The sequence below is a fragment of the Hipposideros armiger genome, unplaced genomic scaffold, assembly GCF_001890085.2.
Source record: "Hipposideros armiger isolate ML-2016 unplaced genomic scaffold, ASM189008v1 scaffold_95, whole genome shotgun sequence".
Classification (NCBI taxonomy): domain Eukaryota; kingdom Metazoa; phylum Chordata; class Mammalia; order Chiroptera; family Hipposideridae; genus Hipposideros; species Hipposideros armiger.
In genome coordinates, this window is record NW_017731445.1 from 2,071,285 (window position 1) to 2,091,309 (window position 20,025).

General features: G+C 44.2%; 1 protein-coding gene across 1 annotated transcript; it reads right to left on the reverse strand.

Annotated features, from left to right (window-relative positions):
- Positions 1-6,578: 6,578 nt before the first annotated feature.
- Positions 6,579-19,564, reverse strand: KCNV2 (potassium voltage-gated channel modifier subfamily V member 2). Its single transcript, XM_019645879.1, has 2 exons — positions 17,949-19,564; positions 6,579-7,860 (listed from the first exon to the last, which is right to left on the reverse strand). The coding sequence occupies exons 1-2, from the start codon at positions 19,326-19,328 to the stop codon at positions 7,579-7,581; spliced, it is 1,662 nt and encodes a 553-aa protein (XP_019501424.1). The 5' UTR covers positions 19,329-19,564; the 3' UTR covers positions 6,579-7,578.
- Positions 19,565-20,025: the final 461 nt, after the last annotated feature.

Here is a 20,025-nt window from a genome sequence, read left to right on the forward strand (position 1 = left end):
GGACCTGTATTAAGGGGTCGCAGCATTAGGAAGGTTGAGACCCGCTGGTCTAGGGGAAGCCAGTTTCTCTCCTTCCCCAGTGAATTAGCCTACTACAGTTGCAAGTGGTAGAGCCAAAGGAACAGATCTGATGGTGGGGCACTGGCCCTGAAAGTGGGAAGCAGAGTTGTCAGGAAAACATACCGCACAGAATTCGGCCTTTTCCATTGGGCAGCATATGGAGCAGTGGGGAAAGAACAGGACTTCGGCTTCAGGCATACTTGAATTCAAATCCTTGCTACATTCTTTTCTCCCTCTGAAACCTTGTCATATCATTTAACTGCTTTGTGCCTTAGTTTCCTTGTCTGTCAAATGGAGATGATAACAGTCCCTACCTCTTTGGGTTGTCATAAGGACTGAAGATGATGCATAATAATGATGATGATGATAATTAGTATGAATCTGGATATTTACTCAATGCCAGACATTGTGCTAAGTATGTACATTAACTCACATAGAATGCTCAGAACAATGTTCATCACGTAATAGTCATTCGACACAGTTTAAGTAGCATTATTATCCAGCACTGTGTAGGAGAGTGAGAAAATGACTCCAAAGGACATGAACATTTAATACATGAATATTTCAAGTCACTTCTCTGTTGTGAGATGGAGCGGTTTCACCTTCCCTGAAACCTTGACATAAAAACATCATCAAGATGGATTAAGTTATGGTTACAGAAAGAAACGACTCCAAAATCTCAGTGGCTTTGCCCACTAAGGGTGTGTTTCTCACTTACACCACATGCCCAACAGGGGTCAGCCTGGAGTTCTCATCATTGTCACTCAGAACACTTAACAGATGGGTGCCCCATCTCAATATCTGTTTCCACAGTTACCAAGACTAGTATAGAAAAACAGCAGTTAAATACTTCTGCCCAGAAGTAATGCATGTTTCTTTTGCTCACATTTGTTTGGCCAAGGCAAGCCACTTGGCCACATATAACTTAAATGTGGTGGAGAGATGCAACCTACTTCCAGGAGAACAAAAATATTTGTGAGTAAACCAATGATCGTGGACCTTAATGAGTACCCCAGAAGAGCATACTCCAGATGGTGGACATCACTCACATTTTGTTTATAAAGAATGAATAATAAGAGCTACCATGAACTGAGCATCTACTACATGATAGGTATTGTGTTAGGTACTTGGCATTCATATATCAGTTAATCATCCCAGGAAGGTCTTAATAACCTCCATATTATAATGTAGAAGTAGAAACTGAGGCTCAGGGAGGTTCAAGTACAAAGGCGTAATAGTATAGTATAGTATTAATGAGTATAGTCTGCAGAAGTTTTTGAAGGAAAATCCTTCAAAAAGAACAGCATACTAGGAGGCAATAGAGACTGATTTCCAGTCCCGCCTCCTCGTTTTTAAAGTCTGAGCCCATGCCAGTACAGCAGACAGGTCTGGAGTGTCAACTGCGACAGATTTGTATTGGCCGCTAGAGAAATGTGATGCTAAGGCTCTCCAATGGGAGAGGGTAAAGTGATTGATTAAGAATGTCTGCTGTGGGCATAGGAGAGGAGACGGCCATGTGGGAAATAGATGCTTGTCATCTCTGGGCACATTTCTGCTCTGAACTTCTGTTGTATCACTTACAAAACAAGGTTAATAAAACCTTACCTAAGTGAAGGCAGGAGTCTGGCCAAGATAATTTTTTGATGTCCTCAGAGGACACCTTCTGTCCCAAGGAGCATATAGTCCAACTCGTTTTATGCATACTGTTCCATCATGTAGTCATGAAAATTCATTAGCATGTGTGGGATGGGGCTGGGGAAGGGAACTCAACAGACTGAGTCCTTGAAAACCCCTAAAAAGAGCAGAGACTTTGACAAGAAGAATGAATCATGTATTGGCACTTAAAGATGCCAATCATCACAGCCCTACCAACCATCTGTGAGTTGAATATGCCTCCTGGTCTATAAATCCAAGGGCTGTGTTTCTCAGACTGGGGTGATATGTTAGGAGGCCTGAATCTTCAGATAAACATGCTTCATCTTTTTGGTGGTGATTTGGGAAATATGAGCGATATGTTTTTCTTAAGGTAGACAAGATGTACTAATCAGGATTCCAGTGAGGAAAAGGCGGCACACTCAAAGGGTTTATTTAAAGAGATTTACAGAGGGATGGGCAGGGTTAAGCGAAGCAACATGGGGTGGTGAGATAATCAGTGACTAGCAATGCAATAGGCCATTACCACTCGTAGGCTTGAAGGGATGACAGGAGGGGAAGATGTCCCTGGAACCTGTGAGTGCTGTGGCCAATCAGGAAGGCTGCTCAACTGAGTCACGGCTGTAGGAACTCAGCTGCTTCCCAGACTACTGCCACACAGGGAGAGGGTGGGGAGTGAATACTCAGAATGGTCTCTCCTCTCATCCGCAAATATCCTGCCCAAGGACAAGGGAGTCTGGGTGTTACAGACATGGAAGACAGGCCCCTTGGACCATGCAGCAGGGCAGAATAGTGGCTCTAGACAGACAAAGGGAAAAGACCCAGACATATATTTTTTAGGGGGCCAGATGGACTCATGTCTTGTTAGGGAGACCACTTCATAGACAGTGTAGAGCCGTGACGACCACACTGTATTTCTGAAGCTGATGTTGAATGATATTGTATGTCAACTATAATTATATATATGTATAGTCACGGGACGTGGAGTAGAGTGTGGGAATGGAGTCAATAGCATTGTAATAGATAAGCATGATATCGGGGGTGGGAGGGCTGTAGATGGGGGAGAGGGGTTGTTTCTTTGTGAGGGGTGAAAAGGATAACTATTGCATTGTTCTGTACACCTGAAACTAATAAAAAAGAAAAAGCATAGACATATAAAGTAGATTGCACGTGAGTTTTAGGGATGTCACATCAGAGTTGAACAGGGAGGAAGAGAGAGCACTGAGGTGTAGGGAACCACAGCCATCTTGGTGTGGGCGGCCAGGGCATCAGCCTGGGAGAAGAGAATTTGAAGCTCAGAAAATCTTAAACCGACTTTCCTAGACCTCGAATCTTTGGGGACTGTTTGGGGGGGATGGTAACCTAATGTTTTCCTTTAATTTTCAGAGAGATTTCTTGTGAACATACGTACTTATATCCTTGAAGCTGTGGTTATAATAAGGGAAATGTGTTTTTGATCCAGTTTGGGTTAGGAGTTTAAGGAGGCCTTCAGCTGGCACAAGTGAGGGAGCCCAAGCCCCTCAGGGTAAAGGTTGGGACCCACTGAAATGATGGCGCTCCTTTGAGAGCTCTTTCGGTGTTGCACATGCTTTGGAAGGTTATTTCTCCTTTCTTCTTTAACAAAGGAGGCTGTTCCAAGCCACCAATCTGATCAGCCAACCTTTGCTTCCAGTGCCACCTGTGATGACCTGGAAACTCGCCCCAGCCCAGAACAGGAGAACTGCCATATTTTCTTTTCTCAGTCCCACTCCCCACAAAAGCCAAGCACCTCTCCTGACCTCAGAGCAAATGCCCCATGAGGGCAGAAGGAGGGCCTACAACTGCATTGTCCAACATGGTAGCCTGTAGCTATGTATGGTCATGTAAATTTTACATGAAATTAATTAAAATTAAGTACAACTTAAAATTTAGTTCCTGAATCACATTAGCTGCATTTCAAGTGCTCAGCAGTCACACGTGGCTATATTGTATTAAATAGTGCATTACGTTTCCATCGCTATAGCAGATTCTATTGGATAGACCAGTCTGGGTCCTTGTGCTTGGCTCTGAATGGGCTAGTGGGCTGGCCACAGGATTCAAAAGCTGTCTCCACCCACAGAATCCTCTCCTTGATGACAAGCAACTCTATCTGGGCTTGTACAGTTTTCCTACACAGCCAGCAAAGTATTAATGATGATGATAATTATAGCCCACATTTATTTAGTTCTTAACATGAGCCAAACTGTGTGCTAAGGGTTTATCATACATAGGCCATTTCATTACTGTCCTGAGTAAGACACTACTATCATCTCCATTTTAATGATGCAGACACTGAGGCTTAGAGAAATTAAGTAACCACACAACTATTACATTATACCGGATGAAATTGCCAATAATTCAGCCATTTTTTCATGAAAATGGCAATTGCACACGATGCAACCTCACAGTAAATGGCAGACCCAGGTTTCAAATCCAGATCCAAAGAGCATGTCAAGTTCAATGTGGCTAAGCCTCTGTAAGTGACTACCTTGAAATCTACTTCCTAGGGCTATTGAAGGATTAAATGATGTTGGTTCTGTGCCTGGCGCACACTGGAGCTCATGGAATGTTGGTTATTTTGTTTTCACTCCCTTCTGTCAGTCTCATTCTCTTGGGAGGCAGAGCACAGCTGTCTGAGCAGATGTGGCCAGTGAGACTGGAAGGAGGGGCCTGCTGTCATTTACCAGATCCCCTCCTAGGGACCTGGAAAAGTTCATCTTCCTCACCAAGGCCCCCCCACCCTTCCCCCCAATGGTCTCCACCCTTCTCTCTCAGGGAGTTTCTTCTTCTGGGCTGGTCAGGGTCATTCTCCTGGGCCTCGAGCAGAGGGAGGGGTGATAGACGCTGGGCCTTCCTAGTCTCTGTGGCCTTAACAGCCCCAGCAGATGCACTTCATCAACAAACCCTTCCTGCGGAGACCTCAGAAGGAACTGGAAGGCTGGAGGTGGACTGGGAGCGGCAGCTGCTGCATTGAGCCTGTCAGGTGGTTATATAAGCTGTGTGCTGACCTCCTGCCTGTTGCAACTCTGTTTTCATGATTCTTCCTGGCAAGGAGCCTGATTCAAAATTCCTCCCTCTTTGACAAGAGGGAAGAGAAGTCCCCCTTAGCTGAGTGTCCTGTTTTAGGACTCGGGGGTAATTGCCACCCATATGAGGAAACTTTGTCTCTCAAAAGCAATAGTATAGGGTTGCCAGATTTAGCAAATGAAAATACAGGATGTCCGGTTCAATTTGCATTGCAGATAAACAATAGATAATTTTTTGTTGTTGTTGTTAGCTGAGCCATCCTGCCACCTGTTGGCAGCTCAGCGGCAACTCAGCTCGGGCCAGGCATTGAACCGCTGTTGCTCAGAGCTTGCACTCTTGAGCAAGCTCTTAACCAACTGAGCCACTTGGCCTGCCCAATAAATAATTTTTAATGGAAGTACATACCATGCAATATTTGGGATGTACTTCTAAAAATTATTTTTTATTTACCTGAAATTTTAATTTACGCAGGCATTCTGTATTTTATCTAGCAACCTTCCAATAGTAGGGCTTCTGTTTGCCCTTCAGATGCCATCATAACGTCACTTATGATGTTAAGGGTGCTTCGGAGTAAGGGAGAGGGAGATCTAAATCTAGTTTTTCCAGCTGCACTCTAGTTTCATATTCATAGCCCATCATGGGAGGTACAGAGTGAAGTGATTTAGACCCCCTTGGTTCTCAGAATGTGGTCCCTGAACCATCAGCATCACCTGGCACTTGCTAGAAATGCAGAGCCTTGGGCATCACCCGATCCACTGAATCAGCGACTCTGGGGGTGGACCCAGCAAGCCCTCCAGCTGATGCTGATGCAATTTGAAAACCACAAGTGTAGACTTTGAGCAAGAGCCTTCGGGGGTCAGACAGACCAGGGCTGAAAATCCAGTCCCATCGTTTACTGACTGTCAACTTGGCGAATTACTTAACCTCTCTGAGCTTGCATTTCTTCCTAAATAAAAAGGAATGTAATACCTTATTTAGGGGTGTATTAAGGATTAAATGAAGTTATACATTATAAAATACAACCTACAGTGCCTGTTATTGTAAGAATGCACAAAAACGATTACTCTTATTTTTATCACAGAAGCGTAGGTCCAGTCATGCCCTGAGATGAATTTGATGGTCAGCATGGCAAAAGCTCTACTTACAGGGACAATCTCTGTTGGCTCAGTGCGAACAAGCCTTTCATTTCCAGGACTTCAATTTCTAATAGGCCTGTGGAGGAAGGAAGGGATTAGGAAAAGGGAACAGGGAGAGAAAGGGCGGCGCCCTGTAGGAAATGGTGTTCTTTTCTTTTCTTTCTTTTTTTAAAGATTTTTATTGGGGAATTGGGGGATGGGAACAGCGCTGGGGAATTGGGGAAAGGGGAACAGACAAGTTGCTGTCCTTTTGTTCTTCAATCTAGTTGTGGAGGACGTTGCTTCACTGGCCCAAGTTGGCACCATCATTGCACTCTTCCCAGGCGAGGCAGATCAGTCGCTGGCTTCTGGACGGCCGCTCACGCTGGCTGCTGGCTACACACGGTAGCCCATGGCAACCCACTGCCACAGGGGCTGCAGCCTATGTCATGGCCGGCGACTCACGGCAGCCCAGCTCCAGGTTGAGGTTGTTCAGCATCTTAGCTGTGGAGGGCAGTGTCACTGGCCCTCATATGTGGGATCCGAACCAGGGCCCTCTGGCGTCCCAAGCCAGCTCTTAACCATCACGCCACTCGGCCAGCCCGGAAATGGTTTTCTGACCCACAGGTGGAGCCCGGAACAGAGGACCACATCGATTTAATTCCCTTTGTTTAGTGCTCAGCACAGAACAATCCACAAAAGGCAGAGGTTTTTTTGTTTATTTTTGTTCTTTTGTGAAAAGGTAAGGGAAAGGAGGCTGGGAGAAGTGAAGACATGTGTGAACTCCTATCAAGGGAAGGAGGACGAGCACACTTGAGCATGTCTCACAGGTCAAGTCTGGGAGCTCTTGTACAATATTAACTCTAGACCAAGGTTTCTCAACTTGGGCTGTACTGACACTTTGGGTCAGATCATTCTTGGCTATGGGGCTGTCCTGTGTATGTTTAGCAGCCTCCCAGGACTCTGCTGATGCCAGTAGCCCCCTCATCCTCCTTCACAATGGTGACAATCAAAAGCGTCTCTAGAAATGGCCCAATGTCTCAGGGTTGGAAGGGGGGATGGACAATGACAAGATCTCCTGGGTTGAGAGCCTTCAGTCTAGAGAATCTACTAGAAAACACCATTCAAAGAGTTTTAATAGCCTCCATTTACTGAGCATTTATAAATATTATCTCTGTTCCCCATGTTCATATTACAAGGCAGGTCTTATTACCTAGATTTTACAGCTGAAGAAACGGAGCTCAGACAGTTAAAGTAACTTGCCCCAAATCCTACAGCTGGTAGATCTGGGTTTCTGACCGAGGTTGGTCTAACTCTAGAGCTCATGTAGTTCCTGATGCAACGTTCTCTCTGGAAAATTAAGGATTTTTTTTCTTTAATGTAAAGAAATTCTTCTCAAGTTAACTCAAGTCCAAAAATATTTATTGAGGAGCCATCAGAAGCTACAAGAGAAATCTAAGATGTTCTCTCAAGGAGTTTTCAATATCAGTGTCATTGGGAAGGTCAGACTCTCACACAACACAGTATGAGGCAGTCCGGGTTTGGGTTAAAATGAACATTTCTAGAGGTTGAACTTCATCAACTTAATGCCCTTTGTGTACATCTGCCTCACATATCCTTTCACTGCCAATCCTGATGATAAAAAAGGAAAGAGAAAGGAAGCCTTGAAAGTCACAGGTCTATCAGCTTCCTGTCCTACAGAATATTAATTCTCTTGCCTTGGGGTGGGCTGTGGGTTGCTTCTAGCCAAACACTCAGCCATCTTCTTTCTGGCTCTCTGCAGGAAGTCCACGTTTCCCCTTTCCCTCCGTATGGCGGTGTACTCATAAGCCTTGAGCTTGCTGTAGTAATCGGAGAATTTGTTGTAGAGGATGGAAATGGGCATCCCATTGAGGATAATCCCAAAAGCGATGCAGAGGAAGGCAAAAAACCTGCCCAGGTGGGTCTCCGGGTACATGTCTCCATAGCCCACAGTGGAGATGCTCACCTGTATAGGAAGGAAAGCAGGATGGGATTGTTAGCTCCGTAAGGGAGGAGAAGAGAGGGAGAGAACAGGCACTGTCTCCTATTCTGGTGGCCTTTGTCTCCCTGAAAGTGCCGTGGGGTGTGTAACAGCACCCATGGAGTCAGCTTTGGGAGGGACCAGAGAGTTTGCCTGCAGGACCTGTGTAATAGAATGTATGCTTTGGAGCTAAAAGACTTGTTACTAATGCTGACTATCACATGGGAATTTTCTTATATACAATACAGGGGAGACAATACCTACTTTAAAGGGTTGTTGTGGAGAGCATATAAGATAACATGTAAAGTCCATGGTGTAGAATGGGCTCAATAAATGTTGGTCTTTGCCTCCCCTCAGTTTGGGCCAGCTTTAGGAGTGGGGGCCCTGAGTTTGCCGACATGGTCTCCATACTGAAAACAGCTGGGGCTAGGAACCAGTCAGACCTGGATTCAAGTCCTGACTCTGACCTTCCCAGCCAAGTGGCCTTGGGCAAAACATTCAGAGTAGCTAAGCCTTGGTTCCTTCATCAAAAACAGGAGGATGTTACCTATCAGGGTTCTTGTGAAGACCAAATAAGAAATGTATATAAAGTACTTAACATAGTATCGGGCACACAAAAGTCATTAAACAACCTTGTCCATTGTCCTCTCATCTTTAAAATAGAGACAATTATAACACTTGTCCAAGTTATGTCGTTCAAATGAGATATTTTATATAAAGGTGCTTTAATTGGAACTGTCTGGAGAAACACACGCTCATTGTTTTATGAAGGGGCTGTTTTGAAAGACATTGCCAACCAAAGATATGTTTACCTTACCTGAGACTCTTCCCATCACTCTTGTCAGGCTGCTTTAGATTCAACTAATTAGAAATTTATTTAGGTTAACAAGTTTCAGTTTTAACATGCAGATTCCCATGGGACTAGTTATCAGAGTAGCTAGAGAAAACCCAGGAACATCTCTTGGGGCCTGCTTTTTATGCCTCATGTACTAAGACTCCCTTTGGCCCCTCAGACTATTGGCTAAATTACCAGAAGCCTTGTAGGCAGGGCTGTTGCTTCGTTGAAAAATTGTGCATTGCACAACTCCTGGCACCACCTGTGTGCCTCATAGATTTGTGTTGTTGTTGCCACAATTTTCTGGCAGACGGAAGTAAAACGTACGAAGTCATCCAAGCTGGCCTTTAGGTAAGAAATGTAAACATTTTTGTTTTGATGATGTAAGGGCTAGTTTGAATTTCGAATAAGTGCGATAGATTAGCTAGCATGAAATGGCGAAGTGGGCCAGCTTGGGAAATCTGGTGGAGTGATAACACCGCAGCTCCAACCAGCCCGTAACATGAGAAAGCTCGCAGCTCTCCCCTGGGGTGGAGGAGGCTCCACCCCTCACTGCGCCATCGTTGGTGAGAGACCCACTGAGGGATGGGCTGCCTCTTCTCACCGTAAAATAATACAAGCAAGCCTCGAAGGGAGGCAGGATGGTGTGGACTAGGTGAAAGAGACGGGGATGTGGGTCACTTCTCAGCTGAGTGACTTGGGCGAGTCACCTAAATTCTCTCTGCCTCTGTTTCTGCTTGTGAAACGCAGACAGAATAACAGTACCTACCTCGTAAGGTTGTTCTGGGAATTGAAGGAGTGCCTGGCTCAGGGTGTGTAAGTGAGGATGTGGAAGCAGGCTCCTCCTGGCTCCTGCTGAATGCCCTGTGAGGGGGATTGCAACGGACACACTGGGCTCCAGGAGAGTCTTTTTCCTACCTCCTGGGCCAAAGGGTGATGAGAGGCAGTGATAAGGGGAGATAGTGGGTTAATCTCAAAGGATGCTCACGTTTGTGTGTGTGTGTTTCTTGTCGTTGGCCACACCAAAAGTAAAAGAACTCGGGTCAGATCTCTGTCCGGGCGTCGGCACTGAACAATGATAGCTTTCATACGTCACTCACACCTCTGTATGAATGTTTAGTCAGCCTACATTCTCTGGAAGAAGCCGACATGGAATTTGGCTATAGGGGTGAGTGACAGGAAGGATAGTTTTAGAATAGAAAGCATCCATGAAGGGCCAAAGCAGAGGCTTTGAGGTTAACCAGCCCCTCATGGGTGCAGTATTGATGGGGTGTGTGTGTGTGGGGGGGTAGGCTGGGATACAGAGGGAGGAAAATCATTGAGACAAAGCGCCTTTTTAGAACTTTGAGTCAATCCCCATTCTGGCTTTGCTTCACTCCCAAACCCAACTTCATTTTTTTTTTTTTGGCTGAACTTTGAGTGAAAAGTCAAAAACAAAGAGAGTTGGCTTAAGGAGGATTAAGTACTTCATCTGCATAATATGGTGTAAATATTTTTGTATATCTTGGATATCCATTTTTAAAGAAACGATGTCTCCTGCTAGGAGGCTCTGTATGACTGGTGCTGAAGAATTTGTTCAAAATGCATAGCTAATTTATGCATTGTCAGTTTTATGGATAATTTGACTCAACCAATAATCTGCTTGCTCTTTGGCTCCAAGGGAAACTCAGGATTCCTTGGCTTTAGGAAGCTTTTGTTTCACATTCCACAGTCCAAACCATTTCTCTCTGGATGAGCATTAAAAATTGAAGGCCCCAGACTGACCCATGTGAACTCACAGAGTGAGTTCTCACATTAGCAGGAATTGGGTTTGGAAATGTGACCAAAAATTCTACAGTCCATCTTAATATCCTGAGAAAAACTGGCTGGCTCAGCCATTCTGTAAACTGGACATTTACCATTCCGTTGAAAACTTACATATTTTCCCTAGCCTTTGGCTCCCAAAAGCCAGAACGTGACCTTCCCCCAGCAGCTCACCAACTAATTATCAAATTCTGGCCTGCTAAGCATTACAAGGAGGACAGCATCCAGTTTTTCTCTAAAACTTTAGAATGACTACACTTGAATTTTTCCTTCAACAAGAAATGTTTGTTTCCTTCATAATGTACTAGGCATAGATTAAACCTTGGCTGCCAGTAATCTATGCATCTAGGAATTATCCCAGGGAATAAAACTGATTTTTCAAAATACTTAACACCCCTCCTAGTTTTCCCAAAGAATGTATGGTGGTAAAGACTAACGTTTTCTGGCAAAAATTATTATCTACCTCAATTACATAACTCATTCCTTCAAAGGATTTAGCTTCAAAGGCGATACTTAGCCTATCCATGCTGCTGTTGCTACAAATATTTTAGGAATTCCTCTTTTGGATTATAATCTGCACAGAGGATTCAGTGGCGTGACCTTGAAACAAGTGGTCTTGTTGGGCCACAATTAAGGCACAATTAGGGCCTCAACTAGAGATGAGCCACCTCAAGGGTTAACTGTAGTTGCCAATCTTAAACTCAGGGTCTTGACCATTTTGAAAATATTGAATCCACCCTCAAAGAGGTAAAAATTGAGCACCATTACAAGGCAAATGGATATGTCACAGACTCTAAAGATAACTCCTCAGTGGAATTCAGAGAATGTTTTGATCAGTGGAAGCACGAATCAGGTCATGGGTGACTACCTTCAAGAGAACAACTAGCCTCATCTGTATATTACAGTTCGGACATGTATGTAAATTGTACAATCAGGAGGAGCTATGCAAAAGCTAAAGCAAGTTTGGGATCTATTAATCTACCCACAGGAAGGTACATAATAGTAACCATGCCCTTTGCCATCTTCAGCTTACCTGGTACTTCTCCCTGCCCTCTGCAATTCTGTCATGTCCTGCTCAAGTCACATTGGCCAAACAGGAGGAGCATAATTTAAAGAGATGAAAGGGGACCACCCCCAAATCAGAAGTCCACAAGATCAAAAGTCACGGAAGTGCCTCATAGTCTTTGCCCCATTTAAAGCTCCTGTGCTATTTCTGAAGGAGCTAGGAGGGCTTGAACGCCTTCTGTGGCAGACATTTACCTGTTGTCTCTCTGTCTCAAAACCGACACACTTCTGTACTCTATTCTGTAACACTGCAGCCAGGAGTCTGCAAAGTACATTTCCCAGGTTCCCTTGCCCACTATCTTCTAGTTATGTCCTGCCAATGAGAGACACTGTTAGGAGACTGGAAGGTGTGATGAGGAGATAAGGGGCTCTATTCCTGCTCCTGTTTCTGTTATCATCCTCTAATAGCAGATATCTGCGGCTCAGACATCTTTCAGCATACCTGGCATCGACCTCATGGTGTAATCTTCAAAGTCCCTGCAACAGCTACACAGAGGCTCCTCCTCTGTACTACTTGGTTCTGGTAACTCTGCCTTCTCCTATTTATTCCCCCAATTCTAGGGCCAATAGCTATTTCCTACAGTTACCAATCTTTGGGTTATCTCAGTTTCCCCTTTTTGCTTCTAGCCTTTTAACACCATGTATCTATTTTCCTGTATCAAATTCCCTGTTTAAAACACCCAAACTGTTTCCTGTTTTCCTAACTCTAACTTGACTGATTCACCTTTCAAATCAGTCTCCTCAAAGCAAGCAATCAATAACAATAAAATAAAATAAATCTTAGTGATCTTGTAAGTACCACCTATTTGCAATGATATCATCCTTTAGGACAAAGATAGGAGCAAGGTCTCTGGGGTACAATTATCTGATGCCTCACCTAGAAGTAAACTTTCTTTTTGAAGATTTTTTTATTTGTTGAAGGAATGAATTCATGACATAGTTTCCTATTTGATTTCTACAGCTTTAAGTTGCTCTGGTAAGCTCAGAAGGAAATGGTTTGTTGAACACTCCGGTTGCCCTTTTCTACTTAAAAACATAGGCACACTGGAGGCCAATGATTACAGCTTCATCATAGAGCTAATTGTTCTTGTTGAGCTGTGCCATGCAGTTCCCACACCCAGGCAACCCTGAGAGCCCCAACATGGCTGGAGCTGCTCCAAGTGTGGGCCTATTTGGACACTCAGAAGCCCTCCCAAGATAGAACAGCTGACCCTTTTGTACGTTTCACAGTCTCTCTCTTTCCCCAGTAGAGAAGGAATCACTTCTGTTTTATTTTCCCCAAAATGAATCTGGAAGCGAAGGTTATTGCTTCCATGTGAGAAAGACTATTAACTAGTCAGATATAGTAGCTTCTATTTATTGCAGATGTACTACAGGCTAGCATTTTACATATGTTTGCTATTACATCAGTGCTCGCAAATCACCTCTATGTGACAAACAAGTGGACCGGTCTAATAGCCTAATGCATGAACATTTGCAGACATAAATGTCCACGAGGGATTTGTTCTGTAGCTGTAGGAGAATTCACAATAATAAAAATTACTGTATTCCTCTTTAAAACCTCGAGCTGAACAGAGGACGGTTGCAGGATCCTTAACAGAGAGAGAGGAAAGATTTTTAAAAGCAAGTCAGCTTTGAGATTGTCTGAAAGTGCTAAAACATGCAGAAGAATGGAGCAGAGAATCTGTTTCTGATGTGGGTCACTATACCATGAGGGATTCAGCCCTGGAGTGGAGGAAGAAGATATCAATCCTATTACTCTTTACCCCATCTTTAAAATTACAATGTGTGAGTATGTTTTCTGATGGGTATAATATATTTCAGCAGGAATATCTTACTGCAGTAGAGTGATTTATTATGGGACCTAATTCTTGATATCTTCCTACATCCAAGCTCTTTGCCATACAACTTTGCAGTGCTTTTGATAATGCGTGGGCTAACCTGCCCTGCCCTTTGTCTCTGAGTTGGCTTTCAGAGTTGTTTTGGGTGATGGGTTCAGCAAATGAACAGTGCTTCTATAGTGCTTGTGTGAGTGGGCTTGCTCTCTCGCTCTCTCTCTTGCCCTTTGTCATGGCCATGGATACATGTCTGCTGGAGGACGAAAGACATGTGGCCTGGTTTCTCCTTCATCCTAGCTGTCAGCCAGCTGACCATCAGATATATGCGTGACTGACACCAGATCAAATGAGAAGAACCTTCTAGTTGAAACCAGTCTAAATTGCTGGCTTGCAAACTCATGAGCTAAAGAAATGCTTGGCATTTTAAGTCATTGCGTTTTGGGGTGGTTTGTGAATCATCATTATTGTGGCAATATATAACTTAGAATTTATGAATAACTAAATACACATTTATCACGGGTGTGCTCAAAACTTTTTTCATTATGACATGTATGATCAATAAAATGCTTGGAGACCATTGGGTCAGAGTTACTTCTCGTATTGAACTTCTCAGATTCTCATGTCTGTTTAGTCATATCTATTTAGATGAGTTTCTTCTCATTGTTCAAATTTTACCTAAATGTGATCTTCTCCAAGAGGGCTTCTCTGACCATCGCATCAAAGGCAGAAAAGTAGATTCTGTCATCCAAGTCACTCTCTATTTTATTGTCTTATACAAGACACACCGATATCTGAAATTATTATCTTTCTCCTTTAGAACATAAACTCTATGAGGGAATGTTACTTTTTTTTTTTAAATCACTCGCTATTCCTAGTATTTAGAATAATATTTGGCACACTGGAGATGCTCAAAACCTTCTCGCTCAGTGAATGAATACCATGGGGTTTTGTAGGTAACATGAGGAATTGGCCCTGATATTTTGCATCCTTTTACTTTGCATCTACATAAGGAAATAAGACATTTTGTCTCCATCATTTGGACAGTGTTCTTTTCTCTTTGCTCTACTGAGACAACTATAACCCTTAATACACAATGTGCAGTGTCAGCAGAACTGAGCTAATAAAAATCAGCCCTCAGGAATACGGTAGTCCTGGAGTGTTCAGAGGAATTGCTCTTATTGTTTTCATAGATTAGTTAAGAAACCAATACAAATGATCAGTCTTATATCTAATTCATAATGATTTTTACTGGCAATAATAATTGTCAGATAATAAAATGGACAAAAGCCATTGGTAAAAGCTAAGGTTGGGCAGTGGTAAAGTTGAAATGTGCAAGTTTTGGCTTGTGAAAACATGGCCTGATAGAAACAATGTCCACAAAAGATAGCTTGCATTGGTTAAAAAAAAATCTATCTATATATCTAGATATTTAGATATAGATATAGGTATAGAAAACCAAAATGTCAATTCAATTTTTATTGTAAAATTTATGGAAAACACTGATCTTGAGTAAAATAATTTGTTACTATAAAAAGGGGATAATTTGAAAATGCCAAACATTATTGTATGTTAAACAGATCAAGAAATTAAAGGGAATTAATGGACATTTACTTCAGAAAATTTTTTCAAAAGAAAAATCCAATAATAGCAACAAAATTTTTATAAAAATCAAACTAAAAACTTTTTGCACAGCAAAGGAAACCATCAAGAAAACAAAAGACAGTCTACTGAATGGGAGAAGATATTTGCCAGTGATACATATGATAAGGGGTTAAAATCCAACATTTATAAAGAACTCATACAACTCAACACCAAAAAAAACAATCCAATTAAACAATGGGCAGAGGACCTGAATAGACATTTCTCCAAAGAGGACATACACATGGCCAACAGACATATGAAAGATGCTCAACATCACTAATCATCAGAGAAATTCAAAAACCACAGTGAGATATCATCTCTTACCTGTCAGGATGGCTATCATCAATAAATCAACAAACAACAAATGTTGGTGAAGATGCAGAGAGAAGGGAACCCTCATACACTGTTGGTGGGACTGCAAACCGGTATAGCCACTGTGAAAAATGGTTTGGAGGTTCCTCAAAAAATTAAAAATTGACTATCTTATAACCCAGCAATTCCACTTCTGGGTATTTGTCCAAAGAAATCCAAAACACTAGTTCGAAAAGATATATGCACCCCCTATGCTCATGGCAGCATTATTTACAATAATCAAGGTGTGGAAGCAACCCAAGTGCCCATCAATAGGTGATTCGATAAAGAAGATGTCACACACACACACACACACACACACACACACACACACACAGGAATATTACTCAGCCATGAAAAAGAATGAAATCTTACCATTTGTGACAACATGGATGAACCTAGAGGGCATTACGCTAAGTGAAATTGGTCAGACTGAGAAAGACAAATACCAGATGATCTCACTTATATGTGGTATCTAAAAACAAAATAAATGAATAAACAAAACAGAAACAGACTCATAGATACAGAGAACAAACTGATGGTTGCCAGGTGGGAGGGGGGTTGGGGAGCTGGGTGAAAAAGGTGAAGGGATTAAGAAATGCAAATTGGTAGTTGCAAAACAGTCATGGGGATGTAAAGTACAGTATAGAGAATATAGTCAATAATATTGCAATAAATATGTGTAGTGCCAGGTGGCTACTAGGGGATTACTGCATAAATTATATAAAAGTCTAACCACTATGCTGTACATCTGAAACTAATATAAAATAACAATGAATGTCAACTGTAACTGAAAAAATAAATAACTTTTAAAATTTTATGAAAATCTTAATATACAAACAGTAAAAAAACTTTTGTGGGTTAAAACTAGAGTATCATAGAGTCCACTAAGCCCAGTTTCTATACGTAGCCTTCTAAGTTATTTGGATGAATGGAAACTTGACTGTCTAAACCTTGGAATTATATCATCAGCATGTGGATTTGTTCTTTTTCCTTCCCGCTTTACTCGCCTCCAAAGTAAATGTCAGTTGCTGGGGACAAATCATCCTCTATCAGCTTGATCTATACACAGGGTTTATCTACTATGGGGATGACCTTTTGTTATTGGAATATGATCAGAGGAGCAGTATTTGGCTAGTTCATTTGGAAGAGCCTAACCTCATCCCGTCACTGAAGAAAGCTCACACATCCTGTTGTACATATGAGCACTCACTTTCCAAGGAAGGAAGACTCAGTGAACTGTAGAGCTCTACATCCTCCCGTTTAAAAGATGAAGACAACGAGGACAGGGAGTGAAGGAGCAAGCATTCACAGCTCATTCATTATTCAGGGTCGCGTTAATTATTGGCAGGTCTGGGACTAGAATCTAAATCCAAATCTTCCATCCCGTTGCACTTCACTGTTAGGAGCCCTGGGTTGGTTCATCTCAGAAGTTCACATCAGACTGTGGAGTCTGACATACCCAATGTTAATGTCGAAAAGATAGACTTTCTAACATGGGAAAAACTGGTTATATCTGCTTAATGTCTTTAAAGGCATTACAAATTATCTACTCAAAAAAAATAATAAGGAAGCCATTCATCCAGTTCTTCCCTATGCACGTGTCAACTTATGCACTGAGCTGAGAAGACCTAATCAGCATTTTCAGGGATATGGGGATTTTCCAGGAATTTAGTGTAGCATCCCAGAAATATAGATATGTGAGTTGATGGAATAAGTTATTATAAAAGGCAAATACCAAAGAAAGTAATGAGAAAAATAACCAATATATTAACTGTGAGGCCTGCACAAGAACTAAAGCATGAAAGAGGCAGTGCTGGGACGTGGAAAGGCCATAGATTTTGCAGCAACTTGAGTTTTAGTCCTCACTCTGCCACCTTTAGCTGTGTGTCTACAGTCAAACTCTCTGCATCTCAGTTCCTCTAGCTGTAAAATGGGGCAGTACTATTCAGTCATGAAAGAATTTTAGTGACATTGGAGACAGTTTCAGTTTTAGACGCTTCTGTACACACTCAGATTTAACTAGAACCAGTAGGATTTCAGTTAGGATGGACGGTGTTTAGCCAAATCTCACTTCTTCTACTGAATAAATCTACAGTTTCCTTAAAAGATTGAAGCCACTTCCAATGTGTCCTGTTTTAAATAGCAATAGTGGTTATAACCACCTCAGGGTTAAGATGAAGTTATAAAGTGCTCAGGGGAATAGGTGTTCAATAAGTGACAAATAACAAGAATGATGATGAGGAAGTTTTCCACAAACATCAACAATGAATCCTCCTTAAAATCTGCTAAACCTAGATTTGGAGATTCCTAGGACCAAGTCAAAGTCAGTTACTTACTGGACTACACACAGCGTCTATGTCTTTCCAACCCTCTAACACCCACCTCTGTTTCTGTTAAGGCAGAGATGGCATGGTCCTGGCACAAGGCAGGGGAAACATCAGGGGACGAAGACAGGTGGCTAATAACCATGGAAAGGGAGGACCTGCTCCTGCCGGGCTGGGGAAGAGGGTGACCAAGCCCAGGGCCTCGGTACTCACCGCGGCCCACCACCAGGCGTGGGGGATGCTGGTGAAGTTGGTGCCAGGCATGTCGTGCTCCACTGAGTAGACGGCGGCGGAGAAGGAAAAGATGCCCATGGTGATGAAGAGCAGCAGGCAGCCCACCTGCTGGTAGCACTGGCGCAACGTGAAGCCGAAGGCTCGCAGGCCGGTGGAGTGGCGGGCCAGCTTGAGGATGCGGAAGATGCGCATGAGGCGCATGATGCGGAGTACCTGGCCCACCTTACCCACGGTCTCAAGGTCGTGCTCCCGGGACGAGACTTTGCCGTGCTCCTGGTCCTCGCCTGTGAAGCATTCGATGAGCAGCTGCAGGTAGAGTGGCAGGATGGCCACCAGGTCCACTAGGTTGAGGGCGCTGCGTGCGAAGTGCCGCAGGTCTGGCGTGGAGGCGAGACGCAGCAGGAACTCGAGCGTGAAGAAAGCGATACACAGCATCTCCACGTGCTCCAGGATGGGCCGCCGGCCGCCCTGCTCTGCCTGCTGATGCATCTCCTCCACCGTGTTGAGAGTAAGCGCCACGATGGAGATGAGGACGAAGAGGCTGGAGGCCACCCCGATGGCCTTGGCAGCCACCGATGAGAAGGGCTTCTCCATGAGGTTCCAGAGGCGGCGCCGCTGCAGCCCGCAGAAGCGCAGGTCGCGGAAGAGCTCCTCCGCCTCCTCGGCCTGCGCCTGGGCGCGTAGCTCCCGCTGGATCTTGAGCTGCTCGCTCAACTCGCCACGCCGCTCCTCAAAGCAGATGCGGCAGCAGCGTGGGGTGTACTTGAGCCGCACGCCCCAGTAGCCCAGCTCCTCCAGGAAGCTGCGCGGGCACAGCTCGTCGCGCACCAGCAGTACCCCGGACATGTAAAAGTTGTAGATGAGCTGAAAGACGGCCGGGTCGCGGTCGAAGAAGTATTCGTCCGTCTGCGCCTCGTAGTCGTCGCACAGGCCCAGCTGGCGGCTGCGGCTGGTGGAGGTGGCCAGGCGGCCCAGGCGAGTCTTGGGGTAGCAGGCCAGCTCGGTGGTGTCCAGGCGGTAGCTCTGGCCTCCCACGTTCACATTCAGTGTCGACAGCACAGCGGGAGAGTCAGTGTGGTCTTCCATCCGGGCGGTGGTGGCCTCCTCTGCCTGCTGGTCCTCTTCGGCCAGGCCGTTCTTCCAATCCTCCTCCTCCTCCCCGTCCTTGTCCTCCTCGATGTAGTAGTTATAGTTGCCCTCAGTCCATGGTAGGATGCTGCCCTGGGAGCCGGAATGGCCCCCCAAGGAGCAGATGGTCCTGCGGTGTTGGTGGTTTCCTGCATGGAGTGCGTTGTCAAACTCAGTAGTAGTCCAGGGTTTGCAGCTCCAAGACGGCCTCCTGTCGCTGTGTTTCAGCATGGCTGCGAGAAGCAGACCCCTTGCCTTTCCTTCCTGGCTGTCCTAGGGTCCCCAGCCTTCTCACTGCCACTAGGAGGAAAGATCATGTGCCCTGCACTGTCTTAGAGAGGCTGCCCTGGACCACAGACCTAGGGTCCCAGGCATTGCTCGTAGAGGGGCCCCCTCCTCAGGCCCTGGGCAGCCCAGCCTGCCTACTGGGTCTGAACACATATGCGGACAGCTCTTGACTGCTCTAATCTTGCTGATAGGGAAGAAGCAAGTGTTAGGAGGGATTTAGAACCTCTTATCCTGTTTCCTCCCCCTCCTCCCTCCACTCTGTGACGTAGAAGATGATTATGTGGTCTTAAATCTAGATAATCAGAAGGCGGCAGAGATTATTGCTAATAAAAATGTGGGCCACCCCATTAGGAAGGCCTGCCCTTAGGAAGTGCTCATTGTACCTGAGCTGAGATGAAATCAACTGAATTGGCTATAGAATATAGCTCAGTTGCAGTTTTGACCTCTCTTTGTTTCTCTCTCTTTCTCATCCTCCCTTCTCTTAAAAGATAGGGCATGTTTCAAGGTAGAATTCCAGGACTGGTATGTGAACAGACATAGGGCTTTGCAGAGCTGCTCAGCTGTTGTATTAGGCCATATGGAAAGATGGCCAGACTTCCTTCCAAGGAAAGGGCCTTCATCACTCTTCAAGATACCACTT

Bases quoted from the DNA above. Each gene is read 5' to 3' on its own strand.
- KCNV2 (XM_019645879.1), bottom strand. From the start codon at position 19,328: ATGCTGAAACACAGCGACAGGAGGCCGTCTTGGAGCTGCAAACCCTGG. The intron at 7,861-17,948 runs GTGAGTACCGAG...CTTCCTATACAG, and splicing joins ACGCCTGGTGGTGGGCCGCG to GTGAGCATCTCCACTGTGGG.